The sequence below is a fragment of the Pangasianodon hypophthalmus genome, chromosome 27, assembly GCF_027358585.1.
Source record: "Pangasianodon hypophthalmus isolate fPanHyp1 chromosome 27, fPanHyp1.pri, whole genome shotgun sequence".
NCBI classification, from domain to species: Eukaryota; Metazoa; Chordata; class Actinopteri; order Siluriformes; family Pangasiidae; genus Pangasianodon; species Pangasianodon hypophthalmus.
In genome coordinates, this window is record NC_069736.1 from 14,515,811 (window position 1) to 14,540,824 (window position 25,014).

The 25,014-nt window shown below is 38.3% G+C and overlaps 1 protein-coding gene across 2 annotated transcripts in view; it reads right to left on the reverse strand.

The window, feature by feature from the left end:
• Positions 1-20,995, reverse strand: part of tmem132e (transmembrane protein 132E) — a 237,534-nt gene extending 216,539 nt beyond the window's left edge. Inside the window, exon 1 of one of the 2 annotated variants that reach the window (XM_034300633.2) lies at positions 20,597-20,995. In XM_034300633.2, coding sequence (XP_034156524.1) covers positions 20,597-20,606 — 10 coding nt within the window. In that variant the 5' untranslated portion in view covers positions 20,607-20,995. Of the gene's footprint in view, positions 1-19,675 lie in introns of both variants that reach the window. The other variant, XM_026922019.3, reaches the window with a different exon arrangement.
• Positions 20,996-25,014: the final 4,019 nt, after the last annotated feature.

Genomic DNA, 25,014 nt, shown 5'->3' on the forward strand with positions numbered 1-25,014 from the left:
AGACGAAAGGAAAAGTCCATGGAAGGGAACATTTCTCTGTATTGACTAGGTTCTACTGTTTTCGCATTCCTGTCTGTATACTGCCTATGACTATTCTGACCCATTCAAACTTTTGGGTGATTCCACAATTGTGGTGTCATTTAGCCACTTGAGGTATGTCTTGAAATTAAACTTTTTTAAAAAATTTTTTTAAGCATTTTCAACAGTGAATCTACGAAACATGCACCTAACAATTAAAAAAGTGTGTTACCACATCTCAGCCATCATTTTTAATTATGATTCTTTGCTGACAATGCAGCATTTTGCTCTTAAATCTATAGTAACGGGGTTGTTTTTTTTTCCCCACAAAGAATTAGCAAATACACAATTTTAAATATATGTTTCTAAACAAATATTTTACTTTCAATGTGACCTTGTCAGCCATCACAATATTCACAGTATTTTATTAATTATAAAATATTATTCACAATATTATTAAATATAAAGAAAAAAGAATACGTAATTTTCTTCTTCCCATAATCTTCAGGCAATATGTCATAGGAGTGAATGTGTTCAGGCGATGGTGTGAATAAAGGTCAGCTAAAATGTACATTTTTCATAACATTCTAGGTTAACATTATAGGTTAAGTGGATATAGACGTTAATACAAAAATATGATTTAAGTATTTTTTTATGGTTATATTTCATGGTTATATTTAAAGCATTGTTTTTACCTTTATTTAAACTGCCTTTTACATTTACATACATATTTGTAAATGTAATATCGGTGGGAAACAAATGGCACCCCACTTGTGGAATCACCCTTAGGACGGGTTTAGTAGAGGTGTTGAATCTGTATTAATGTAGGGTTACTAATGTACCTTCAAGCTCAACTTCCACTTGCGCCTTAGGACAGTAAACGTGTGATGAGTGAGACTCTGTTAAAACCACATTCTCCATGGAGAGCATTTTAGAGGGGAAAAAAGTCTGCTGAAAGAAGAAAATAAGTGCTGTCATCATTGGTCCATTCTTAAATCATTTAGGGTTTGCTATGAAGAATCGACATCTGAGGATACTGAAGTTTGAAAGTTGCACTACAGCTCAGAAATATTTTACAGATTTATTAATATTAATATGCTATTTATTTATTTACAAAACTTAGAATTGTATAAATTTCTTCATTTGACACCAGTAACAGCACTCTGATCACAACTGTGATCAAAATCTCAGAGCTGAAAGATTTTCTCACTTCAAAAAAAAAAAAAAGAGGGGGGGGGGGGGGGGGGGGTAGAGTGCACTTTGAGACTTTTAAACATTTGTCTGTGTGGTGAGCTTCCCTCCTGGATCATGGCTAAGAATCTACTCTCTGTGTAGTTTGGTAATATTAAACCACAAGTTTTGACGGCCTATAACAGAATCGCATATTAGTAACAGCTAGCAAAGCTTATATAACACCCAGGACAGTTTCAGTATGTTGTGGGGACAGAGGTTATTATTTTTCAACATCAACTTGCTACCTCATGTTCTCATCAGATTACTTCTATTTTCTCAGCATGCAAGGGTACAAATCTATGGCCTGCTTAAAAGACAGATTAAATTGTTCTCGTGTTCACTTGGATGTTGGCATAAATACACGGTTCTAAAAGCAGTGAGCATTTCTCAATATCACTTTTTTCATTCCCTCACTATCTCACTATCAGCATGAGATCGCAGATATAGATTTGCCTTAGTGCAAAGCAGACATTAAAAAATAGCCTTCTTCAAGCATTCAGAAAAACAAAGGACAAAGCGAGCATGTACTAGGCACCATGCCAAATTTAATAGGCACCATGGGAGTAAAATGTCTTACACTACACCAAAGTGAGCTGTTAGTGAGGGACTGTTTCCCCTCGGCTTTATCACGTTGCCTTGTTTATAAATCATAGCTGGGATGGTGAAATAGAATTTTGCGAGTGAAAGAAACTAAGGATGAGAAAAGTATGCTGAAGACGGGAAAGCAGAGAAGGAGAGATAAAGGTAAGAGGAAAGAACAATAAATCTAGGACAAGCACTGACTCTAGGCTGAAGGGAGAGAGCTTCACACTGCCTCTGAAGTAATGTGTCCCATAGTGCAGCCGTAAACAGAAGATGAGATTGGAGTGGCTCATACAGGGGCAGAGAGAGAGAGTGGCCCATGCTCACCTCATATCTAATCCCTATACACGGATCACACGTGGTCAGAAAAGGATTTATTACCAGCATACAGCAAAGGTAGCAGCATGTCTCTTCTGGGAACCTCCTTGGTATTCAACTTTCTATACCATCCATACCACCGCATCAATATAATTTTAAAATAAGATCTAAAGATGACCAAGTTTGATGTATCAAACTAAAATGTTTACTTATTTGACAGGTTATGTAACCTGCAATGAAACAAGCAGGTGAACAATCAAAATCAGAAATAACAAATCAGCGGAAAAATATCGTCAGTACAAAAATAATGTTCTTAATATCCTAATTGTTATTATACATAATTATTTCCTAGCCAATTATTTCCTTAATTTGTTGTGTTGATTTGAGAGACCCAATGCTGCAACTGTTTTACTGCATGTTAGCTAATAGTGCTGCAACAGGCAATTATTAACCAGTTCTTAACCAGGCACTCAGGATTCTTCCGCTTCTTGTTCTTCTGGCTAGGGAGTGTATTGCAGCCCACAGAACCATCTGGTAAAAAGATGTGAAATTTGGCAACCTGACTGGGGAGGGTCTAAGCAACATTCGGGCCAAGAGCTGCCAACGCTCTAGCCCCACCATCAGGTCAAATTTTGGTCTAATTTGGAAATATTTATAGTCATAACTTTTGAACCATGCGTCCAAAATTTAAAAGCCTGGGTTCCCAGGGTCGAGCCGAGTTCAATGCACCCTGTGATGTATGTAACCTAGGTGGAAATGATGTCAATTTCATGATCCGCCATCATGAATTTTGTCAAAAACAGTTTTTTTCACTACTACTCCTACAAAAGTTTTCCAATCATCACCAAATTTGGCACTTCATCTTCAGAGTAAGCCTCACAAATGTTATCTTAAGAAATTTGAATGGTCCAAAGGGTTTGCCCGTAATGGGCCAACGAATCTGATGCTGAAGCAACCAAACAGGAAGTGAGGCTGTATCTCAGCAACAACTTTGTGCACTGACACAAACCTTGGTAGGCATCTTCAGGACCATGACATGAGGTATTGCAACAAATTTTGTGATAGCATCACCTACTGGTCAAAAGTTACAATAATATGCCAAAAATGTTTACATCTAACTGCCACTTATGCTGCTACTCCTCCAAATTTTGATCAATCTTCACCAAATTTGGCTCACATCATCTTGAGACCTGTCTAAACAAAGATTATCAAAGGAATTTTGATATTTAAACCCATTCTCCTGTAACACACTGGCAAATGCAAAAAACAGGATCTGAGGGTGTATCTCAGCAGTGCATCTATGTATTATCACGAAACTTGACAAGTATCTTCAGGACCCTGAACGTAGCCAAGAAGTTTTGTGACTGTGCCACCTTGTGGTCAAGAACTGTAATAACTGCGTTTTTTTTCCTTTTATCATTTGAAGAGTTTGTGCTAAATTCACAGTTCATTTTTCCTGTAATTCCCTGGAGTATGTAGAATTGAATGCACACCAACATTTGAAATTCAAGTGTTGAACATCTTGGCTTTTGTTAAAAAGTTTTTTCACTACCCCTCCTACAAATTTTCTCCAATCACCACCAAACTGGCACACTTCATCTTCAAAACTTGGTAGGCATCTTCAGGACCATGACCTGAGGCTATACAACAGATTTTGTGATCTGAAATTCAAGTATACTTCCTGCCATACATCTAACTGCCATTTTTGCTACTCCTCCTCAAAAAATTTTTCCAATCTTCACCAAATTTGGCTCACATGATCTTGACACCTTTCTAAACAAGGCTGCGGCAATGCCACCGTGCTACCCATTTGTTCATCTAGACCTTTCCTCCTACAGTCAGAGAATTCCACCACTGTCCATGGTTAAAACATACACACCATGAGTGAAACTACAAATCTCTCTTGAATCCCTCCGAGTAAATTTATGGCTGTGCTTTCCTGTGATTGCTTAGGCAACAAGTGTAGCATGTCTGAATGTGTGGTTCACCAAGTCTAGGTGCTTGGCCCCTGAAAATGCTGCTTGCAGCTTTAATTTTATTTAGTTTCTCTAGAAAGTAAAGAGCCTGGATCGATCATTTGTTCAGTCATGCTTCCATGCCTTGATTAACCTTTCGTTTTTTTCCCCACATTCAGTCTGATCACCTCTGGCTAGTTATAATTTGATTGAACATTATGTGTGCTGCATCAGTCAGTCTGTTACTTGGGTCTTTTTATATATACACATACATGCAACTGGTTTCACAAGAAATTACCCACTCAGCCAATCATGTGGCAGCAGCACAATGCACAAAACCATGCAGATACAGGTCAAGAGCTTCGGGTAATGTTCACATCAATAATCAGAATGGGGAAAAAGTGTGATCTTGGTGATTTTGATCATGGCATGGATCTTGGTACCAGATGGATTGGTTCGAGTATTTCAGAAACTGCTTATCTCCTGGGATTTTCACACACAACAGTCTCTAGAGTTTACTCAGAATGGTCAGAAAAACAAAAAACATTGAGTGAGTGAAAGTTCTGTGGGTGGAAATGCCTTGTTGATAAGAGAGGTCAGAGAAAGATGGCCAGATTGATTCAAGCTGCCAGGAAGGATATAGTAACTCATATAATCACTCTTTACAACCATGGTGAGCAGAAAAGCATCTCATCATGCACAAAACATCAAACCTTGCAGTGGATGGGCTACAACAACAGAAGACCACATCAAGTTCCACTCCTGCTGATCTCCTGGGATTGGGATCAAGAACCAGAATCTGAAGCTTCAGTGGGCACAGGACCATCAAAACTAGACAGTTGAAGATTAGAAAGAAAAAAAAAAAAGAAAAAAAAAACATCTGTTCTTTATCCAGCAGGTGTATAGGTGTTCCTATAAGTGGACGGTGAGTGAATATAGTAAGTGTGTATAACTCCCACACACAGCGCAACATGGAGCAAAGAAACGGAAGCAGCCTCATTGGTGTTTTACATCCCATAAAAAAAAATAAAAATAGAGCCTTGTGGAGTTTTACCTTGTAATGTGTTTTTGATGTTAAAGAAACGAACTGTAAACTATAATATTGACATTGCCACAGCCATCTATAGCTGGGAGCCAAGTAAGCAAAATTGGCTGTGCTCTCTATTACTATCCAATCGTGGGCATCTGTGAGCTCTTGTATGTGGAAGAGGGCAGATAGCACTTTCTTCCTGTGATGCAGCATGAGCAGCAGTTTGAAAAGATGCCGTTGGCTCGCTTCATCTCTCATACGAAGCACCTGTTGGCTTTCACCCTTGTCATATGGTGAATGGGAATTGCCAGGTGAAAAAAATGGGTAAAAAGGCTCATGAATTTTCATGACTGCATGGTTAGCAACAGGTTGTATGTAAAGCAGTTTTGCTATGTATTAAAAGTTTTATAGCATCCTTTGTAGTTTTACTGGACTTCTACCAACTTCTACCAGTGCCTCATTTATACCACTATTTAAACACTACTAAAGTGAGTGATGGGCAACTCCAGGCCTACATAGACAAATTTGGTATTTTGTGCGTTCTTACACACCGGAGTTAACTTATTCACTACTCATAATGGTCCAAGTCACTAATGAGCTGGATGAAAAGTAAAGATTTATTTCCACAGGTACTGTTCATGGTGCAAATTTCCTTTCATTTTGTGTATCAATTTCAATAGCACTATATTGGATTCAATGACTGAACAAAGACAGCTATTCATAGTCAATATAACACCACCAGTGAACACACTCTGAAAAAGGTGCAAGACTTATCGGACACATCCTTAATTTGCCATTGACAGCGTAAGACTCCTCCACTTTCAGTTAAGAAGCTCATAATTAAGGGAGTCTTAAAGGCGCTGATGGCTGAGAGAGTGGAGTCCTCATGCAAGAGAGGAAAACAACTTAGAGATGACAAAAGATCGGCTTTGTGGGAGAGGAGGTTCATCATTAGCATTTCAATGTGCAGCTTCACAGCTTCCGAGTTCAATTCAGGCTACAGATGAACGCCCATTTGAAAGCAATTACCAGCAACACGTGGGGAAAAAATTGACCCATTTGAAGAGGTCTCAGCTGTACAGATGAACTTACACAGAACTTGGAGAACAAAATGCAAGTACCTCTTGGTATCTATAATAAAGTACATATCAATGAAATTCTATCTTGGTATGCACAGAGCGAGTGTAATGCTCTGTTAACCCTGTGCAAACTTTATCTGTGCCTCAACAACAAAAGAAGTGCATACCTGAGAGCAGCTGAGCATTATTCATTCATTAACGGGCAGAAGCTAATTTTTGGCAGTGCACATTCCATTCTATCTTTTCTGCAGGCAAAGGAAATTCTTAAATTTGACTATTATAAATGCTGAGGATAAGGTCAAGCAAGGGGTTATGTGGTTTGATAGTTTCTTGTTGGGCTTTCACTCAGAAATGATGGAACATCTGCAAAAGACAATGTTAATATGCAAGAATGCTTCCAAGGTGCACCAATTAGTACTTAACAAATTACATTATCGATTAGCCAGGCTTAGCAGGTGTCGGATGATAAATGCTGCTTACCCTCACATGACTAGGTTTTTGATAAAGTTGTGATGGTGTGGGAAATTGAAACTGAAGTTGTGCCCACCAATAGGCTGGAATTGCCAGCAAAATGACTTGTACAAGTAAGTATGAGTACATACTCTAGTTTGTCCTAGCAATATCTGCCATGCCTTTAAAGACAGAAATAAAATATAAGTGAGTGACGAGGCTTAACTGCTGATTTTCAAGACAAGTGGAAACATATGTGGAGGCAGAAGGCATTAGAGTATCTGTGTGTCACTAGTCAGCATGCGTGAGCCAGTGCTGGGAGATATATGAACCAGTGTGTGAGAGTATGTCAAAAGTGATAGAAATATTATGCCCCATATGCACGCAACACTCACCACAAACAATACATACAAGTTGTCCCCCAGACAACAAATGTACACTGGACAGGATTAGGTCCAAACACAACAAAGCATCCATGGCATATCCATTCCAGAGCTGCATAGCAGACATGGCCCCGTGTCTTTCTGCACAGCAACCCCATATTAGAACATTTTCCAGTTTATGGATCTGTGCTAGAACAGATTTAGAACCAGCCCAGGTTAACAAAATATAGTATTACATCTGGCTCTAAGCTGGTGCAGATCCAAATGTTACTTCTCCACCCCCCATTTTCTGCCAATCTTGCCAATTACCCACCCACCAGCCAGCTCTCCACTATCATACAACAGCTTTCAACAGGGGAGGAACCCGCTACCTGCCGTCTTCCGCATAGGCAAGTGTGGCTAGTGTCGTTGTGATTGACAGGGATGAAAGCCATCCTGCTCAGCCTGATAGCTTGAAGTCAACAGAGCCATGTCCATCATCATTATTCATGAAGCAAAATATTTTTTAAACTAAATTATGGCAGCATTTTGGCAAACAAAACGGAACACTTTTAAAAACTAAAAGTTCATCATGTTTAATTGCGTTCAGTGCAGCATTTAGGATCAAACTCCTACTCCTACTGTTCCTCACTGCTGTGGTCATTAGCTGAAAAGTCATGAGCTCTGTGACAATAAATTCTCTTTATGACTAGCTCTGTAATCCGATGCCAGGTTAAACCATCTTTATATGAATTTGTTCATTCATTCATTAATTTTTTTAATTACATAACTTTATTCAACTCCTGAACCAGATGTCCTGTGGAACTTTCTGGCAAGCTTTCTGTCTTCCATCTAATGTGACTGAATAAGCAAGGTGACTAAGTCTTTCGCTAATCAAGAAACTGTTATTTACAGTTGACAAAAATAGCCATGTAACAATATTTTATATAGCTTACTTTGGTTTTTGAGTTTATTACATTCCAGAAAGATCGGAAAAGTTCAGTGGACACGCCAGTAGAATCTTCTATAAAGCTGGACGCATTCGGAATGCTTCTGGAGTCTTTTAAGCAGCATTTCATTATAATATCCATACAAATTTCCAGAAAGATTTTATTTTAATAATGACAGAGAATGATCCTTTAAGAATGATGAAAAAGACACGCAATGGCCATACAAATAAATATTTTAAAATTAATTTCATTGATTATTTTTGGAGAGCCAGCAGAGATATGCAGCAGAGTCTGTGGTCGGCATGAGCTATATGGAGCAACAGCTCTATAAATAAAACTATTTCTATTGTTTGTACAGAAACGTTAGAAATATGGTTTCATTTGGGAGCTCAGTAAGGCAGTGTTTAGGTAAGGCTGCTGGAGCAAATCACTGCCAAAACAAACGAATAGTGCATCTGCAATTCATATAACAGTAATGACCCGGATCTTTATTGTGTGAGCAGGGCATGAGCAGGGTGTATAATGTCTGTGCATTGCAAATATATACTGCAACTCAGCAATGCGCTCCACTGTTATCTTGTTTCCCAAGAAAACACTGAGAAAAAGAAGAAACCTGCAACTACCTTTTTCTATGCCCAAACATTTTGGGCCCATTTCAGGTCTTTTAGTGCAGTTTTTTTTGTAGTAGTTAAGGTGCAAATATTGCTGAAACCTGGCAAACCTCCCCACAACTTTCTGTGACAGCTTTAAAACTGTTTACATTTAAGGAAACATTGCAACTTTTTTTTTGTCCTGCACTATTGCAGTGCACACACCTAGTCTGATGCTAGAAAAAGAATACTCCTTCTTATTGTCCATATCTGTATTTGTAGCCATTTAGGATGCATCGATACGAATAATTTATTTGTATTCAGTTGCAACCCCAATACATATACATGTGAGTGGTAATTTTCACCAAAAAATGTGCAGAAAGAGGGCATTTACGCAGCAGTAAATATGTACATGACAGTCTAACCCCAAACATTAGAAATTTCTAATTAATTACCTGTTATTTTATAGATGGTGCATATGCAATGTGTTCATTAACTTCCATGAACTCCTGCTTGACCTGAACCTGTTCTGTATCGTGGATGCGAATGCCAGGACTATTTCATGATTCCCATGGTCATCTAGGCCGAATATGCTTGCAATCAGGACCAGGTGCATGTACACATGCTACTCTGCATATTACGCTACAGCAAGACCTGATTACATGATTAAATCTTCACTAATTTCTTTGTTGATTTAAGTCTGAGAATGTGTACTACCAAAAGACTGTCTGCTTGTAATGTGCATCTTGCTTGAAATCCCCTTAAGGTTGCTGTAAAAAAAATAATAATAATTTTCTTAATACAATCCCACATCACACAAAGACTTTACTGTAGCAGTGAGTAAAACTGAGGAGAACTCAATCAATTTAGCTGCATTTTCCACATCATTAGGTGCATCTGGGTGAAATGTGCCTTTTCAAAGGAGCTCACTGACAAGAAATGGACTGGAGACATCATTTCTGATTATGTTTAGCCTCACACCTTCCATAAGTCCCTATGCAAGTCAGAAGGTCACAGTCCCTCTCAAGAACCATGCATTGCATCAAATACATGTCAGCAGGCCAACTGAACACATATGAAATGAATGAATGTACCACATGAACAAAAGGTCAACAGGCAAGTAGTAATTGCCATGGATCTAGAGGAATTAAACACTCACAGATGTTAAAGTTCATCTGAGATGTCAATTTCCAGTAATAATTAACATTTTAGAGGAGGAGACCTGGCTTTATAGAAATCCAAAAGGTTAGAGGCCATGTACAGAGCATGACAGAGAATATCAGTCTTCTTGTTAAGTATGTTACTGAACAGCTACAGTTGCTGAACAGTTGTTTACATCTCATTGTTTTTGGTTGTTTGTATGTTTATATTCCGTTTTGCCACTAACAATGATAAGCAAGCCTTAAAACATCAATACTGTAGGAAATTTTGGTTCCCATAAGGAACCACAAAAATGTAGCTTTCACTTTAAAAACATCACAACTACAGAAAAATACAGTATACTTCTGTGGAAAACCCAAAAAATAATACAATTGTAAAAGGGAAAAAGACTGTACCAGACAGAGAGCAAGAGAGAACAAGCATGACAGAGAGTGCATATTTGTCCACATTTGGAGAAATAGAGTGATTTGGGTGGCAGGTTCGGGGGAAATATTTTCCAGATAAAGACTATGATGTGTGATTTACTGTGGTTGCATCTTGTAGGCATGTGGCGCCCGGCACTGACTGCCCGAGTTTGATTTCCCAGGAGTGCTAGTGCTTATTTCAGAGACGTGGCCCCCTCATCCCTCACCCTGGCAACATGCTTGTCTCGGGTTAATCCGTTTCTGCTGAAGGAGGTGTCACAATCTCAGCACTGCGCATCTTTACTCAACAATAAAAATGGCTCATGATGCTGTGGCCCGTCCTTCCCTGGAAAAATCCTTTTTCACTAAAGTGCTTCATCTTCTATTGTCCCATTACAAGGTGTAGCCCACGATTGGCTGGTTACGTTTGTGATCCCATTATCTGTTGTCAACAATATCAAGTCCTTTAACACACCATTGTCAAGATCTTTCACATACCGTCTCTTGACGCACATGCGCTGTCTCTAAAATGCAATTTAAAGTCAATAGACCATATCTATACACACAACATTGTAACCATATATAAAACCATAGCTGTTGAACTTTCAATTCTGATTGGTCAGAAGGTGTTAGTTAATTTTTCTATAACATCAGCTCTGACAGTTCTGCTGCAAGACAAGTCACAGGTTTATAATACAGATACATCAACATAATGCCTGGGAGATTAGTCTTGCCTGATCTTGGAACATGTTTGGGGGAAAAGATCTATAAAAATAGATTTTTACTGACTACCTTGAATATTTAAGTTTAGGGCTGATTTTGTGCCAGCTTTTGGCTGCTTGCCAGCGTGTGTCAATGTGTCAGTGGTACATTCACAAGTTGAATTGTCTGCTGACAGATCTGCCTGCTTCACAAGCTTCCTCCTTTGCCAGGTTTTCTATGGTGCTGTGAAAAGAAATGACGAGCACACAGAAAATTCATATATTCTAGTACTCACAAATAGGATACTTGGATAAACATAAATTCCCATTCAGAGCCTTGGCTTTTTGAGAGAAAACACCTGGAGAGCTTATGAAGTGAGAACACATTGTACAAAAACAAAATGACGTACGCTAGCTAAGTCACTGTCCTATTACTATGTTGAAAGCCAGCTTGAGTTATCGAGTTCTCCTGAGTAGAGTTTTGACACTGCACACACCAGTAATTATCATCCTCAACACGTATAACTTAAAAGTCACCATGTGCCTCAGCTCAGATGAGTTTAAAGGCTGCAGTGTGAACCTTCATATGTTTGAGGAGAGCTGTAGATGCAAAGAGAAGATGCAAAGCCCTGTGCTTCGTATTTGCTGACAGTCATTTGAACAACAATATTGATTTCAAGGTAATTCTTCAGGCACAAAGATGATCATGGTTAATTTATGAGACAGTAACTCCCTGCACTTCATCATCACTCTGTGAATAAGTTCACATCACGCACAATTCTATTCTAACAAGGAAGAGACTCACTTGGGATATTTTAAGCTTACTTGTAAGCAGAATGAATTTAAATATTCTTATTGAAAATTATCTAAAGGTGAAATGATGCAAATGCCAGCCCATTAGCTAAGAACAATTTTAAAGAAGGTGGAACTGTAACCTAATTCCAGCTAAGCAAGAATCAGAGCATTGCAGAGAGGCAAGAGTTGCATCACTAAACCTGTGATCTGCACACCAAGCAATTGAACAAATGTTTTCTTTACTTACAAAATACTTCCAACCCACTACTGTTTCTGTTGCATGAGATTACATCTTCATCCAGTCAGACTGTGTCTGTACTGGTCTGGCACTCAGTAGCTTCAAGCCCTGCACTATTCATCACTAGTGTGAGCTGGAGGATTTTTCAAAAGCAGCCAAGCAACAGTCGGGAAGCCCAACAGACAAGACTAATGGGTCATGTCGACTGCTTAGGCCGCAGTGGCCCATTCTGCTCTGCTGGCCACCACAACTGCCACAGGGGCTGTTTCATCCTGAGGAAATTGACAAAGAAGGCCCGAATGTGACTTAATTCACACTTAACCTGAATTCAGCTTAGCTGAGGCAACTAATTTGAATGGCAGGAGCACAGATAGTACTCATTCAATAATCAGAACCCAAGGATAACTTGGGTTATGAACTAGACATACTTTTCTACGGTGCACATGAAAATCATGATGGAAATTGAAAAATAAGGCTAAAACATGCAGGGATCAGCAGCATGTCAGCCTTCAGAGTAGAAGCACTGGTAACTCAGGAGTGGACAAATCACTAGCCCCGACTCCCAGGACAAGACAATTACGTGTCCAGGATATTAGCTTTTTATTTACAAGTCGCTCAGCGGACAAGTAGACCCAGAAAGCTAGCGGTCACAAGCATTTTTCATCTCTTGTTCAACAAACCCTACCTACAAAACAAAAAGTAATTTTTTTTATTATATTGAAACAAAATGTGCTTCACTTTGATGTGATGCACCTTAATGCTGTAACTATAGCACATGTTACTCTTTCTAAATCCCACCCACTGCAGGCACTACACCCTTTGGCTTTTACTAGTCGGATTAACTAGTCTGTATTAGTGCACTTAAATACCTAACCTGCTTGACATGCTCCGCCTAGTCAATTAGGTTTCTGGGCAACCAAAATATGGGACACAGTGCTTTCACTTGCTAGATCAGCTAGACTGATTTTTTTTTTCCCCTGATTGCAATTATCCATTTTAAAATATCTCGATAAATGATTTAATCGTCCATGAGAGGAAAAGGTGTATTTCCACCATATTAGTTTTAAGAAGAGGAGGGGAGGCTAACAGTATTATCAGCTGTGCAGTTGGGAACTTTGCCAATGTTGTATGGTGGATTTTTAAGCAAATCTGCAGTTACAGTAAACAGAAATCTGCTGTATAATGTTCACATAAGTGACATTTTCTTCTTTAATGCTGTGCAGTGGTGAGCAGAAGAGTGCCAGTCAAAAAATAAAAAAACTTTTTCATCCATTTATCATCACCATCAACATTGTTTGTAAAATGTTAGGATGACAATGAAGTGTCAGAACTATTTAATTTTTTGGGGGGGTAGCATCCCTAATAATTATAGTAAACTACAAATTAAACTATTAAATATATACTTGTCTAATGTTCATAACACCTGAGCAGATCATTCCAAATATACGTCATCTGACTCATCTGTCATATTACTGGAAAGAGAAAGACTGCTCTTTTGGCATATTTATGAGTGATCACTCATACAAGCGTACTACTATGCAAAATGCATAATGGTTGGCAGGTCTAGTAATCTAATATAATCTGCAATAAACATGACTGAATATCGTGGCAACTTAACTTCATGTAGCAACAATAATATCATTATATCGCACAAGCCTGTAGGCTAGCTAACAAATTTGTGATTTGTCCACCTCTGCATATAAAAGGTTAAGGCAGGAGGAATGGTCAGAAAGCATGGTAGGGGGGACAGCACCACATAAGCAGTTGAAGTATGCTGGAAGGACACAAATCAGGCCCCACTGTAGTGATCACAGACCAATCTCTCACATAGAACAAAATATTCAGTGGCTGCTGATCATGCAGAACAAATCCAAGATCTTGACACAAGAAAGCTGTATTGGCAACCTTTATGGAGTCTAGCAACATCTACTAGTGCTATAAACAGAATATTGCTTTCTTTATAACTGCAAAATTATCTTAGACAAGAGAGAGTTAAAAGCAAGTGTATCTTTGAAGTTGAGCAGGATAATGATATTTCAACTCCATAAGGGAAAACCTTTTCTCCCCAGCTAATCCATTTGTGTTCCCATTTCAGCAAATTCTCAGAGCTCCTTAATTACTAGCCTCAAAGAAATTTTGCTGACTAACAAAAATCGCTCATCTTCTTGTATCATTTTCCTGCAGTTAAAGACAACTTTCTCATTAATAAGCCTCTATTTTGCCAAGACACTAATCTTATGATGCTGAAGGGTACACAGAGTACAAACAGAGTACTAAGAGTACAAACAGGAGCAGGAAATACAGGTTAGAGCCTTCTGAGTCAGCCATTTCATCTTTATAAAATGTCTACCCATTCTGAAAATTAAAAAAAAACAAAACAAAAAAAACAGTAAATCTGCATGACGTCTACAATCCATAGACATCATCAGGATGTTCCTCTCTCCCAGGATTGATGGGTAGACAGATGGGTCAGGCAAGTTGCCTGCAGAGAGCCCATTTATCTTGCATGACACGAGATGAAACTAAAACTTAAAAGGAGGACATTTTAGTGATGGAAAAGTACGTTTATCTATCGCCATTAGGCCCATCGAAAAGAACACATTCATCCTTGGCACAATTGAGGACTGGAGCGATTGCGATTAGAAAGTCCCCCTTGCAAATGGCAATGAGCAATTCATGTAAACAACTTGTGTGTGCTTTCTGAAGAAAGGCTATTAACCCCTAGAGCCTGCAGTATGTGTGAGTGTGTGTGAGTGTGTGAGTGTGTGTGTATGGTGGGGGGCGGGGGTCCTCCAGTGAAACAATGACTGAGGGAACCGGCCTGCCACAAAAATGGCTTTAACTGCTGCAAATCAGGAGCAGCATGCACAGTGCTCCAGCTAGAGGCTGCTGGTGCCATTGCTTTATTACTCTTTGAGCTCTCACTTGGGTTCCACAGTTTGGAGCTTCTGCAAATATAGCAAAAGAAATATGAAAACGGCCTAATCTGAGACTTTTTTCCAGTCTCAATGATTGGAAATAATGGGCTCTTTATTTAAAAAAATGTCAAGGAGATGCAAATACCATTGGCATTACTCATTATTTACTGGTAAACCACAACTAAGTCAAGTTCCTCAAGGATTTCTTTTGCAGTGAAATTGCTAAAATGTGGGACTAATTAACCCAACATAAGGAATCACTTTTGGCCTATTCATGGAGCCTTTAGACAGAACCATAGTAAGAGAATATCAGAGGGAAAAGGTTCCCTAGTAGCAGACAACTGGTATACACTTTCATCTGAAAAAAAAGAAAAAAAAAAATAAGTCATTGGGCTGTTATGGTTAGTACACAATTTTATTTTATGCTGAACCAAAGTGATCAATACCGTGTCACTAAAAAACACATTTATTGTCTTGTGGCTGAGGTTAACATATAGGCTTTCAGGCAGGATCAGCCACTACAATTTAGTGGAATCAAACACACAAAAAATAATTAAGGAAATAACAGCTTAAACAAACAAAGATACATGTACAATAAGGCCAAGCCCATTGTTATTCCAAATGCATTTTCAATAAAATATAATGGTGAAGTAAAGATTAAAGCTGTTATAGTGCTTTTACAAGTAATCAACAACAGTGTTTTATTCTTCTTATACCACAGCAATTTACCAATGGCAACAATATTTTATTTATTAAAGAATGTTGTGTTATTGCTTATGTTATAGTAGCTGTATACAATCATTTCCTCTGCACCAGCCTCTCATTTTTAGTAAGACAAAAAACGCATCTTGTCATGATACCGAGAAACCACAAAGCATATAGTCCTCTGTCGTGAAGACTTTCCCTGTCACCGGAAACTCTTTCCAAAAACGCTAAGCATAAAACTTCACAACATCAACAATACACGCATTTTCCATCTGTTTATGTGGCGTGCCCACCATAAAAGTCCCTGTGTAAGTTGTTACATATTGTTAGCATATTAGAATGAGAGCATTAATGTAAACCTTGCAGTCAGAATGACTGTCAGAGCTGCTGTTATAGAAATTTAATCAATGCCTTCTGATAAATCAGAATCGATCATTCAACAGAACTGTGGTATAATTATGAGAACTTATGCATCTAAACATCCAAACACGACAGATAAAACTCAAATCAGATACATCAAAAACCACTGGTGTCATCTATTATAACAGGCTCATTATAACTAGCTGAAGACCTAAAGGGTGTTGTTATCTAGTCACCAGAGCTCCAACAATGTTTGTCAGCTGGAATGCTAATAAATAAAACAGGAGAATAAAAAGCTATTCCTCTCCAGATTATCTGCTTTTGTGGAGGGGAGTAAAGCAACTCTGAAAGCAAAAGCAGAGATGAATACAGGTGCCACAGCATGCAGATTAACAAACAACACATGCATAGAATGTGTACTGTGTCAGGTTTGTCATTGTTTCAATGTGTTCTTGTGTCTTGATCTTTTTGTTTTTTCAAATAGTGTCTGTCATTATCAAAAGTGGAGGAGACAGACCTGTCCTGGCCAGATTTATCGTCTCTCAGAATTAGCATCAGTGCATTTAAAGGCTGTCTAGATTACAAATCAGGACATGTGATGAAACAGTGTCTTTGTCAAAGCTTGCATGACTAAAGGGGGCAGCACCTGAAATATGATGCAATAAACAAGAAAGATGGGCGAGTCATTGCTTCTTGTACTACTTAAGAGAAACTGTTCCTTCTGACAAAAGATAAGACCTATTTTGAAGCATAGTCAAGGATGTATTTTGCATATTTCTTTTACAGCTGTATTTTAGTATTACTCATTGATGTGCACTGATGTATGATAAACACAGCTGATTATATCAGTAGATGCCTATCACACTGCATAATAAAATATTTGTACAAAAGCAAAATCTGCAATGCAAGAAATTTCTCTTTTTTTAATCCTGGCCTTAACTATCAGTGTAAAAATGTAAATGTGATGCAAACGGTGTTTAGTGTTTAATCTGATGTGACAAACAAGAATTCTATAAAATTACCCCCCCCCCCTTTTTTTTAAACTAAATCACTAAATTAAATAAATGTTTAGGTTACCTTTATCTACACTGCAACCTAAAATATTGCATCATCTCAGATTCACATTTTGTCAACAATCCTGCTAGTAGTGGAAGACATATTTTCCTATGAAACACAGAAGAGAAGTGAGCTTTAATAAAGTGAACTATGGGATGGAATTGGTGGAGACTTCAAGACAGCAGTTCAAAGCAATGCCATCCCCAGTTACAATGACCGGGCATGTTTTATTAAGTTAGTGCTTTGATTGTGATATGGTATGTCAAAGGGTGTTCAAGTTAAGAAACATTTGCTCACTAGTCAGGACGTAAACATTTCATAAAGGAAATATTATTAAATTACACGGACGGTCTCGCCATGTTGATCTGCATTTGGAAAACATCTATTCATGACAGCTAGTTCAGCAACGTATACTGCAAATCTTTAGGACTGCCCTACAAGTCACGAGACAGGGCCCCTCTCATGAGGACAGGCACCATGCAGAAAGTTGGGTATGGCACACTGATTGGCCTACATGCACAGACTGCATACACAGCAGAATATTCTCATCACATGGAGTCTGATCTATTAAGACAAGATTTAAGGTTTCTTTTCTAAAACAAGTTTTATTAATGAATCAATAAGTAACTCCCACATACCCAATTAAACCAGCAACACTGGATGTTGCTATGGCTACAAACAGACCGAAAATGCCAAAAAATAAATAAATAAAATTTTAAAAATCAGATTCTAGCCAAAATTGAGTTTTCTGACAACATATTTTGAAACCTCAACTCTAAGAAACCATAAACATATTTCACCACAACGACATAGAAATGTTTTTATTTACTTTTTAATCATATCTTTGCTATCGCTCTACAAAGATCATGTTGTGCAGGAGTCTAAAGATGTCTAACACCTTTCTAGCAGTGTGACTTCCTCACACAGTGAATGTCAGGCTTTGATCAAGTTGTTGGATAGCTGCATGCTGTAGTGAAACAGGCATAAGCCTAATCAATTCCATTTGTAATCAGATATTCGTCACCAAAGTGTCTCGGATGATCCTGTACTTCATTCAGAATGTAATCTTTAAATGTGATTTTAGACCTTTTCACTTTTGAAGGAAACCAGATTTTAAGATGACAACATGACATCTGGTAGATATACATGCAAAAGAGAAACAAATTTCAGTTCAAAAAAGCCTGCAACTGTATATAGCAGAAAATGTCAACACTTTCTGAGAAGGGTTTTCCAAGGCCACCTTGCATATCAAGTTAATATTGCAGGAAGAAGACCCCAAAGCACAATAGCTCCTTACTGAACTACTAAGAACATGCTTATTCCAGGCAGGCTCCACCCCAACTCCACGTTAAGGCTAATACAGAAAATGATGGGAAGGGATACACTCTCCACAAGTATATATTAGAATTCTGATTCTAAAATGTTTGGTAAAAACCAGCTTGCCTCTATAAGTCACAAGAATTATAGAATTTCTGTCATTCAGTAACTCTGGGAGGCAAAGGTTGATGGGAAAACCACACCAACAGCACTCATCAATGTCAAGAAGTACTGCCACAGTGTGGACGGTTACAAACAGATGATATGCAAATGTGATGAACATTTCAATCCTGCTCTTGCCACTTGCCTAGATAACAGAATAACTGATTCATGAGATGTAACACAGGGCTTGAATCCCAGTCCTGCACGTTACCCTTCTCGAACACCTTCACTTCATGAAACATCTATTACTGAACGAGTCTGTGGGTAGGACTCCTTTCTTTGTGTTACTAAAATATAAAGTAAATGAGGTGTTAACTTTCAAGGGGACTTATCACATGAGCAGACTGCTTGAGTATTCAAGTAACCGTGTGCAATCGAGACGAGTGACATGTTCTGCATAAGTGTAACTTACCGTGAAACGCTCCGTATTTAGTGTGCTACTTCAGTAAAAAATTGTAATATATGGGAAATCACCAGTAAGGTGATTGTACTCAGGAATCATGTCTTACATATAGATAAGTGACTTGCCCACCTGACAGACCCAATCTGAGTCAGTCTTGGGCCAAAAAAAATGTTCTTGATTAAGAATTAAAAGGTATGCAATGTGTGCATGTCATTATCACATAGTACACAGCTGCGATTTCCACATTTAAGCATGTTTCTTTGCTCTAATCCACCCTGTTTATACACTGTCTGTTGTAAGATGACGGGTTAATTCTGATGTATTAAAACATATGAAAATACATTAAAGTATATATATTGCATTGAGACCACAAGGCTAAATACAGATAGACTACACAGGCTTGGAGATGCATGCTGGTATCATTCTGAACCTTTGTATTAAATTGCATTGTATGTGGAGGAGACTCTGTACACTTGTGCTCCCACCTTGTGGAGAGTTGCTGTGCCCGGCATATCACCCTTAATTTTTGCACTTCAAATGACCACAGAAAAACACACCAGTTTGTGATTTCTGTGAATAGGTGTGACTAGATTTCCAGCATTTCGTGCTTCAAACCATGTGCCATGACACCTACCTCTTTGCTGCAATTACAGCTTGAGATGCTCTCGTGTGTGTGTGTGTGTGTGTGTGTGTGTGGAATTACCAATCAGGACTTAAGAAAGCATTGCAGTGAAGCAGAATCCAATACAAGATTTAAGAAATATGTACATTCCCTGATTTATATGTATATACATTGTTATATATTAATAGGCAACCATTATACTTACCGCATATGTAATGTACAGCTATATGATAATATATAGCTATGTACAGGGGAAAAGTACCTACCATCAGAAATAATCGTCCACAGCAGCAGAGCTCCCAAGCAGACCCGTGCAAATGACATCGTAGTTGTCCTGTATAAATCCGGCTGGCAATAAATGAACGCTGTTCGCCTCCGAAATATTCCGGTTGTGACTCGGTTACAGTCCAGTAGCCGAGCCTGTGCAAGATACCGCAAGAACAGGACGGTGAAAAACTTGACCGAAGGCTTTCGCGTCCATTACGGAATGCCGAACAGTGACCACGAAGCTCTTCCCGCGGCGACAAGCCACACACTCTCTCTCTCACACACACACGCTCGCTCACTCACTCATACACACACACACACTCGCACGCAGACAGAAAAGTTAACAGGTATCCGGCTCCTGACGGCGCGCGCCTCTCTTCACAGCGCGTCTTCCTGAGGTGAATGCTCACGCGCCGCGCACCACGCGCGTTTCCGTGCCCGCGCGCGGCTATGCGGTAGCACAAGCACAGATTTGACACCGCTAGCAGCTCCCAGAGTAGCCTCGCCACCCCTGAGGCACAGCTGAGGAGACAGAAATAATTAGCTAATAAAAAAAAAGCCAACAACAACAACTAAGCGGTTCGTACACGGTGAAGGTTAGCTAGTCTGTGTAAAGCGTGTTAGCCGAACAAAATGCCGGCTCATTTTCCTGTGAGCGAAAATCGAAAATGTTTGTTCTGAGGTGTTTTTGTTTTGTTGTTGTTGCTATATTCGCCTCAGTAGACAGAAACGGTATGAAGTCGACTCCTTTATGTGTGTTTGTGTGTCTCCACAAGTCCGTGTAGCCCAAAGTTCTCCACCGTGATTCCGTTAAGATCCGGTAAATCCAGCCGGAAAAAAAACCGGACGCTCTCAAGCGCGGTTCCTTCGAAACAAAACCGGAGTTCTCACGCTAAAAAAGCTGTTTAACAACGGGTTACCTTTTTCCATGAAGAGAACCCACGACGTATAAACAGTATTCGTAACACAAGTCCACTTTTAAAATGGCGAAAACGTGTGTTTTGCTATTTAAAAAGAAACTAGTTGAGAAACAAACGAAAGCTTTTCAGTTCGGCTTTTCAGCCGCTGCTCGGTGATCTCTTCTTCACCAGCGAGCCTTAAAAGTGACTAATTCCCATCTTTTCGGTGCGATTAAGTTCCCCTTTCTGGTTTTCTGTTAGCTCGAGTGCCATAGCGGAACTTGACACCGAGTCCAGGTGTCTGCGTTTCCCCGCGCTGAGGGAAAAAAAAAATCCTCAGAGGAATGAGACAGCGGTGGCGACCGAGTTCGGTCACGTGCTCCAGCCGGTCACACTGATCACGTGACCATAATTAGTTGCGGTCTGATGTGGGCTACGTCCCAAACCGCATACTCCAGTACTCGTTTATATAAAAATAGTAAGTAATTTGCTGCATAAATTACTGCAGCACTTTAGGTGTCCATTCAAAGCAAGAGGTCATTATACATTATAGTTCAGAGTTTAGAACAGTGTTTTGTTGAATTCAAAATCCCATTCTACACAGAAGATGATTGTAAGAGTTCAAATATATTTAAATATATTTTAAATATGTTTATGTTTATTTATGTTTTATCTAAATATATATTTGGTCATTTACTTAAGTATTACTATGTAGCAAGGCAAAATATATGTCCTGAAAAACATGATTACTGTGCACCCAGGTGTCTTATACATACATACATACACACACACACACACACACACATATAAATATATATACACCTGGGTTTTAGCACAATAATCAGTTTTTTTCAGGACATATATCATATATTTTGCCTTGCTACATATCTATCTATATATATATATTTAGATCTAATATATTTAAAGAGCTGACTCATTGTGAGCCTGCAATACCTAATTCATAAGCCTGAGTCTGAGTATGAGTCTGTATTCTCAAGAAACAATGTAGCCGTTATTAATGCTATTTTGCTAATTATGTAGTTTAGCTGCGTAGAAGCTTTGGGATGGACCGGTATTCCATTCTATTACTCGCTTCATAGCCAGTGTTCCTGGGATGAACCATAACCCTGACCAAATAAAGCAGTTACTGAAGATGAATGAATGAATGAATGAATGAATGAACAAATGAAAGCTACTTGATTTGAAAAAAGAATGACCCTACCACCTTGCTACTGGAAAGTAAGCTAATGGCTTCACTACATGGGGCTACATAACTAAGAGAATTCCAATGAACAACCGGTTTGCGTACACCCAAAGTTTTTTCCTTTAACAGATTACCTAAGTGTCTATACAATGTACAGATTGCATATTTCAAATATAGTAAAGTAAGGTTCTTTCCAAGTGAACACCGTGCATTATGTCACATGTCAAATGTCAAAAAAAAAAACCCACAAAGCCTTTCAACAATTTACTAAAATGTAGAAAAGAATATTCATACCCCATGTAATTGTAAGTCTGACTTCAATCTATAAGTATATTAAGTATACAACTAAACTCACTTTAGTCATTCATCATTAATAGAAAATATGAAACTATAGCCACATTGCTAGGTCAGGCCACACCTCTAAAAGTAGTCAATGAACTAAAAGGACATATTAGAATGTGACACCAACTGGCTCTGAGAGAGCTGCAGATGTCAGTAGTGATGTTCATGGATCAACCATACTCAAACGTGTTGCACCAAAAGGGCCTTTATGAATGAGTTGCCAGGAAGAAGCCTTTAGTAAATAAAGAAATCACAAAGAATTAGCAAAATCTGATCTGTAAAATGTAGTGGAGGTAGACTCAAGTCATGAGCATGCTTTTCAGCAACAGGGACTGGCAATATGGTCAGAATTGATAGGGAAATGAGTGGTGCATGGTACAGAACGATCTTGGATATAAACTTGCTGCATTCTGCCAAGAAGCTTAAACAGGGAAGAAAGTTTGACTTTCATAAAAAATAATACCCCCCAAAGCACACTGCCAAAGCAACACTGCAGTCATTTAAAATGAAGAAAATAGAGGTTGTTGTGTGGCCTTATCAGAGTCCTGGTCTTAACGGCATCGAACTTCAGTGGCAAGACCTCAAAACTGCTAAATTTACTAACCTGGTAGAATTTTGTCGTGAGGAATGGACTAAATTGGTCCATCAATCTGTGCAAAATTATTTTAGACTCATCCAAATAGATTACTGGCTGTGACACAGAATTTGTTAATCATTACTCAGCAGTGGTCATAATAGTATAGGTGGTGATTCAGCATTGTAGGTGGCAGTTATTTGAACACCATAACTGTTAAATCAACACACACTGTAGGTACAAATTCAAACAATGTAATTATTGTATATATTGATTGAAAACTAGGCTCTTTTCAAAAAAGCTGCTGTTTCAGTCTCAGCTTTGCCATGGCCTGAGGTCTCACACCACAGTGACATCTCCTGGCGAGCTTCTTCCAGGTCATTTCCACCATGAGTGTGACATGCTTACAGTTAAAAAAACAGACATCCCCCTTCAACAACGTAGCAGACTTACATGATCATTTCCATTTGCAGTCTTATTTATATATACATACATACAATATTATGACAGCAAGTTTGAATTTTTATTCAAGATAACTTCACTAAGTTCATGAATAAAGAAGCAGATGTTTTATTAATATATTTTTTTAAACCTGCTTGATATTGTGGTTCTCACTTTCATTTTAAGCGTACAATTGAGTCACTTGTCATCAGTGTTCATTTTTCATAAAAAATAATCAATATTAGTGTTGGGAAATTCACAAACATTTAAGGGAATTGGCCAATCCAAAACATGAAAGCTTCAAAAAGAATTTTTTCAGCACATTGTATACTATATATGTCTCCAAACCTTTGACCACTAATACATTTTGTAGATGATAAAATTGCCATTTCCTTGCTGTTTCTGTTTACCTCTCAAAGCTAATCTCTGCAAATCCATTACAGTACATGGTCAGAGTACATTAACAGGTCACAATGTCCCATACATACTGTATGTGTATGTTGAGCTCATTCTGATGATTCTCGCTCGCAAACTGAATGCATTGGTTACAGGTAGTTCAAAAAGATTGTCACAATCCTTGTTCATTTGTGATTCTCTTTTCATTGTTCAATCATCTAAGTTTTGGAGTTAGCAGACATTTCATGAGCATATCACTAATACAAAACCATCGTGTTGTTCAAAACTGCACCTGTTTCAACAAAAACAAGAGATTAATTAAGCACAATGAGACTAAATGCAGGTTGGTTGAAGCTGTAAAAGGAATGACTCTCAATGACAATATGTATCGAGTAAGGAATAAAACACTCTGGAATGTGCAGTTATGGGCAAATAAGGACTGGGCTGTATGATGTTGCCTGACGTGGAGCATTACCACCCCGAAGTTGACTAATTTGCTATAACATCATGCCTCCTACACCACATAAATTTGCCAACAATTACAGTATAATTGCTATTTATTGAAGAATGACAACTTTTTAGCCATTTATACTTACATTTTATGTTGTGGAATGCCAAGATGTCAGAAGACTATCTTGTGAAGACTTTCTTGTGGTGGAAAACTTTACAAAGGAGCATCGTTTCCTCTGACTGTTACAAAGTGCTGACACTGGAAACTCCTTCCATAAATGTTAAATAAACATCACCTTACAGAAAACTTCACCATAGTAATTACTATACATTTTGCTTTGTTAAAATACAACACATTTTTTAAAATAAAATCATCTAATATTAGTGCAGATACATGCAGAGTGTACACATTACATTAAATTAGCTGCTACTATAGAAATAATAATGCATTAGAATGAGTACATTAATATATACTGGTGATTTGAATCACAGCTGGAACTACGGTCACAGCTGCTGTTATAGAATATTAATCAGCACCTTCTGACCAACCAGATTCAAGAAATAAAACAAATGAAGTCCTTCTGATTTGAATTGTGGTTTTTTAGTCAAACTTGAATTCTAGAGAGCTGACTATCAATGTGGTGTTTGTATTTCTACTAGTTAAGTTTTATTAGGAATTAAACTGTATTTTAGTTGTAGGTTGTAAAACATAAACAGTCAGCACTGTAGCCTGAATAATTATTCTGGATACTTTTGAATCAAATAAATCACAATTTGCATAATTTGATTAACTTAACTGTGTAGATCAGAAGAAGAAGAAAAAAAAAAAGTAGTAATACCAATCATTAATCTGCGTCACATGCACTGTATCTACATCTCCCTGACATACGCCAATCACCCAGGGACCTAACTTCCTTTTCTTTTTATCTTTTTATCTCCAGAGCATATGGCTTTATTTGGAATATGAGAAGTGACACAGAAGGATAAAAGTTACTTACACAAGCAGATGGACAAGCAGCCTTTCCATTGCCC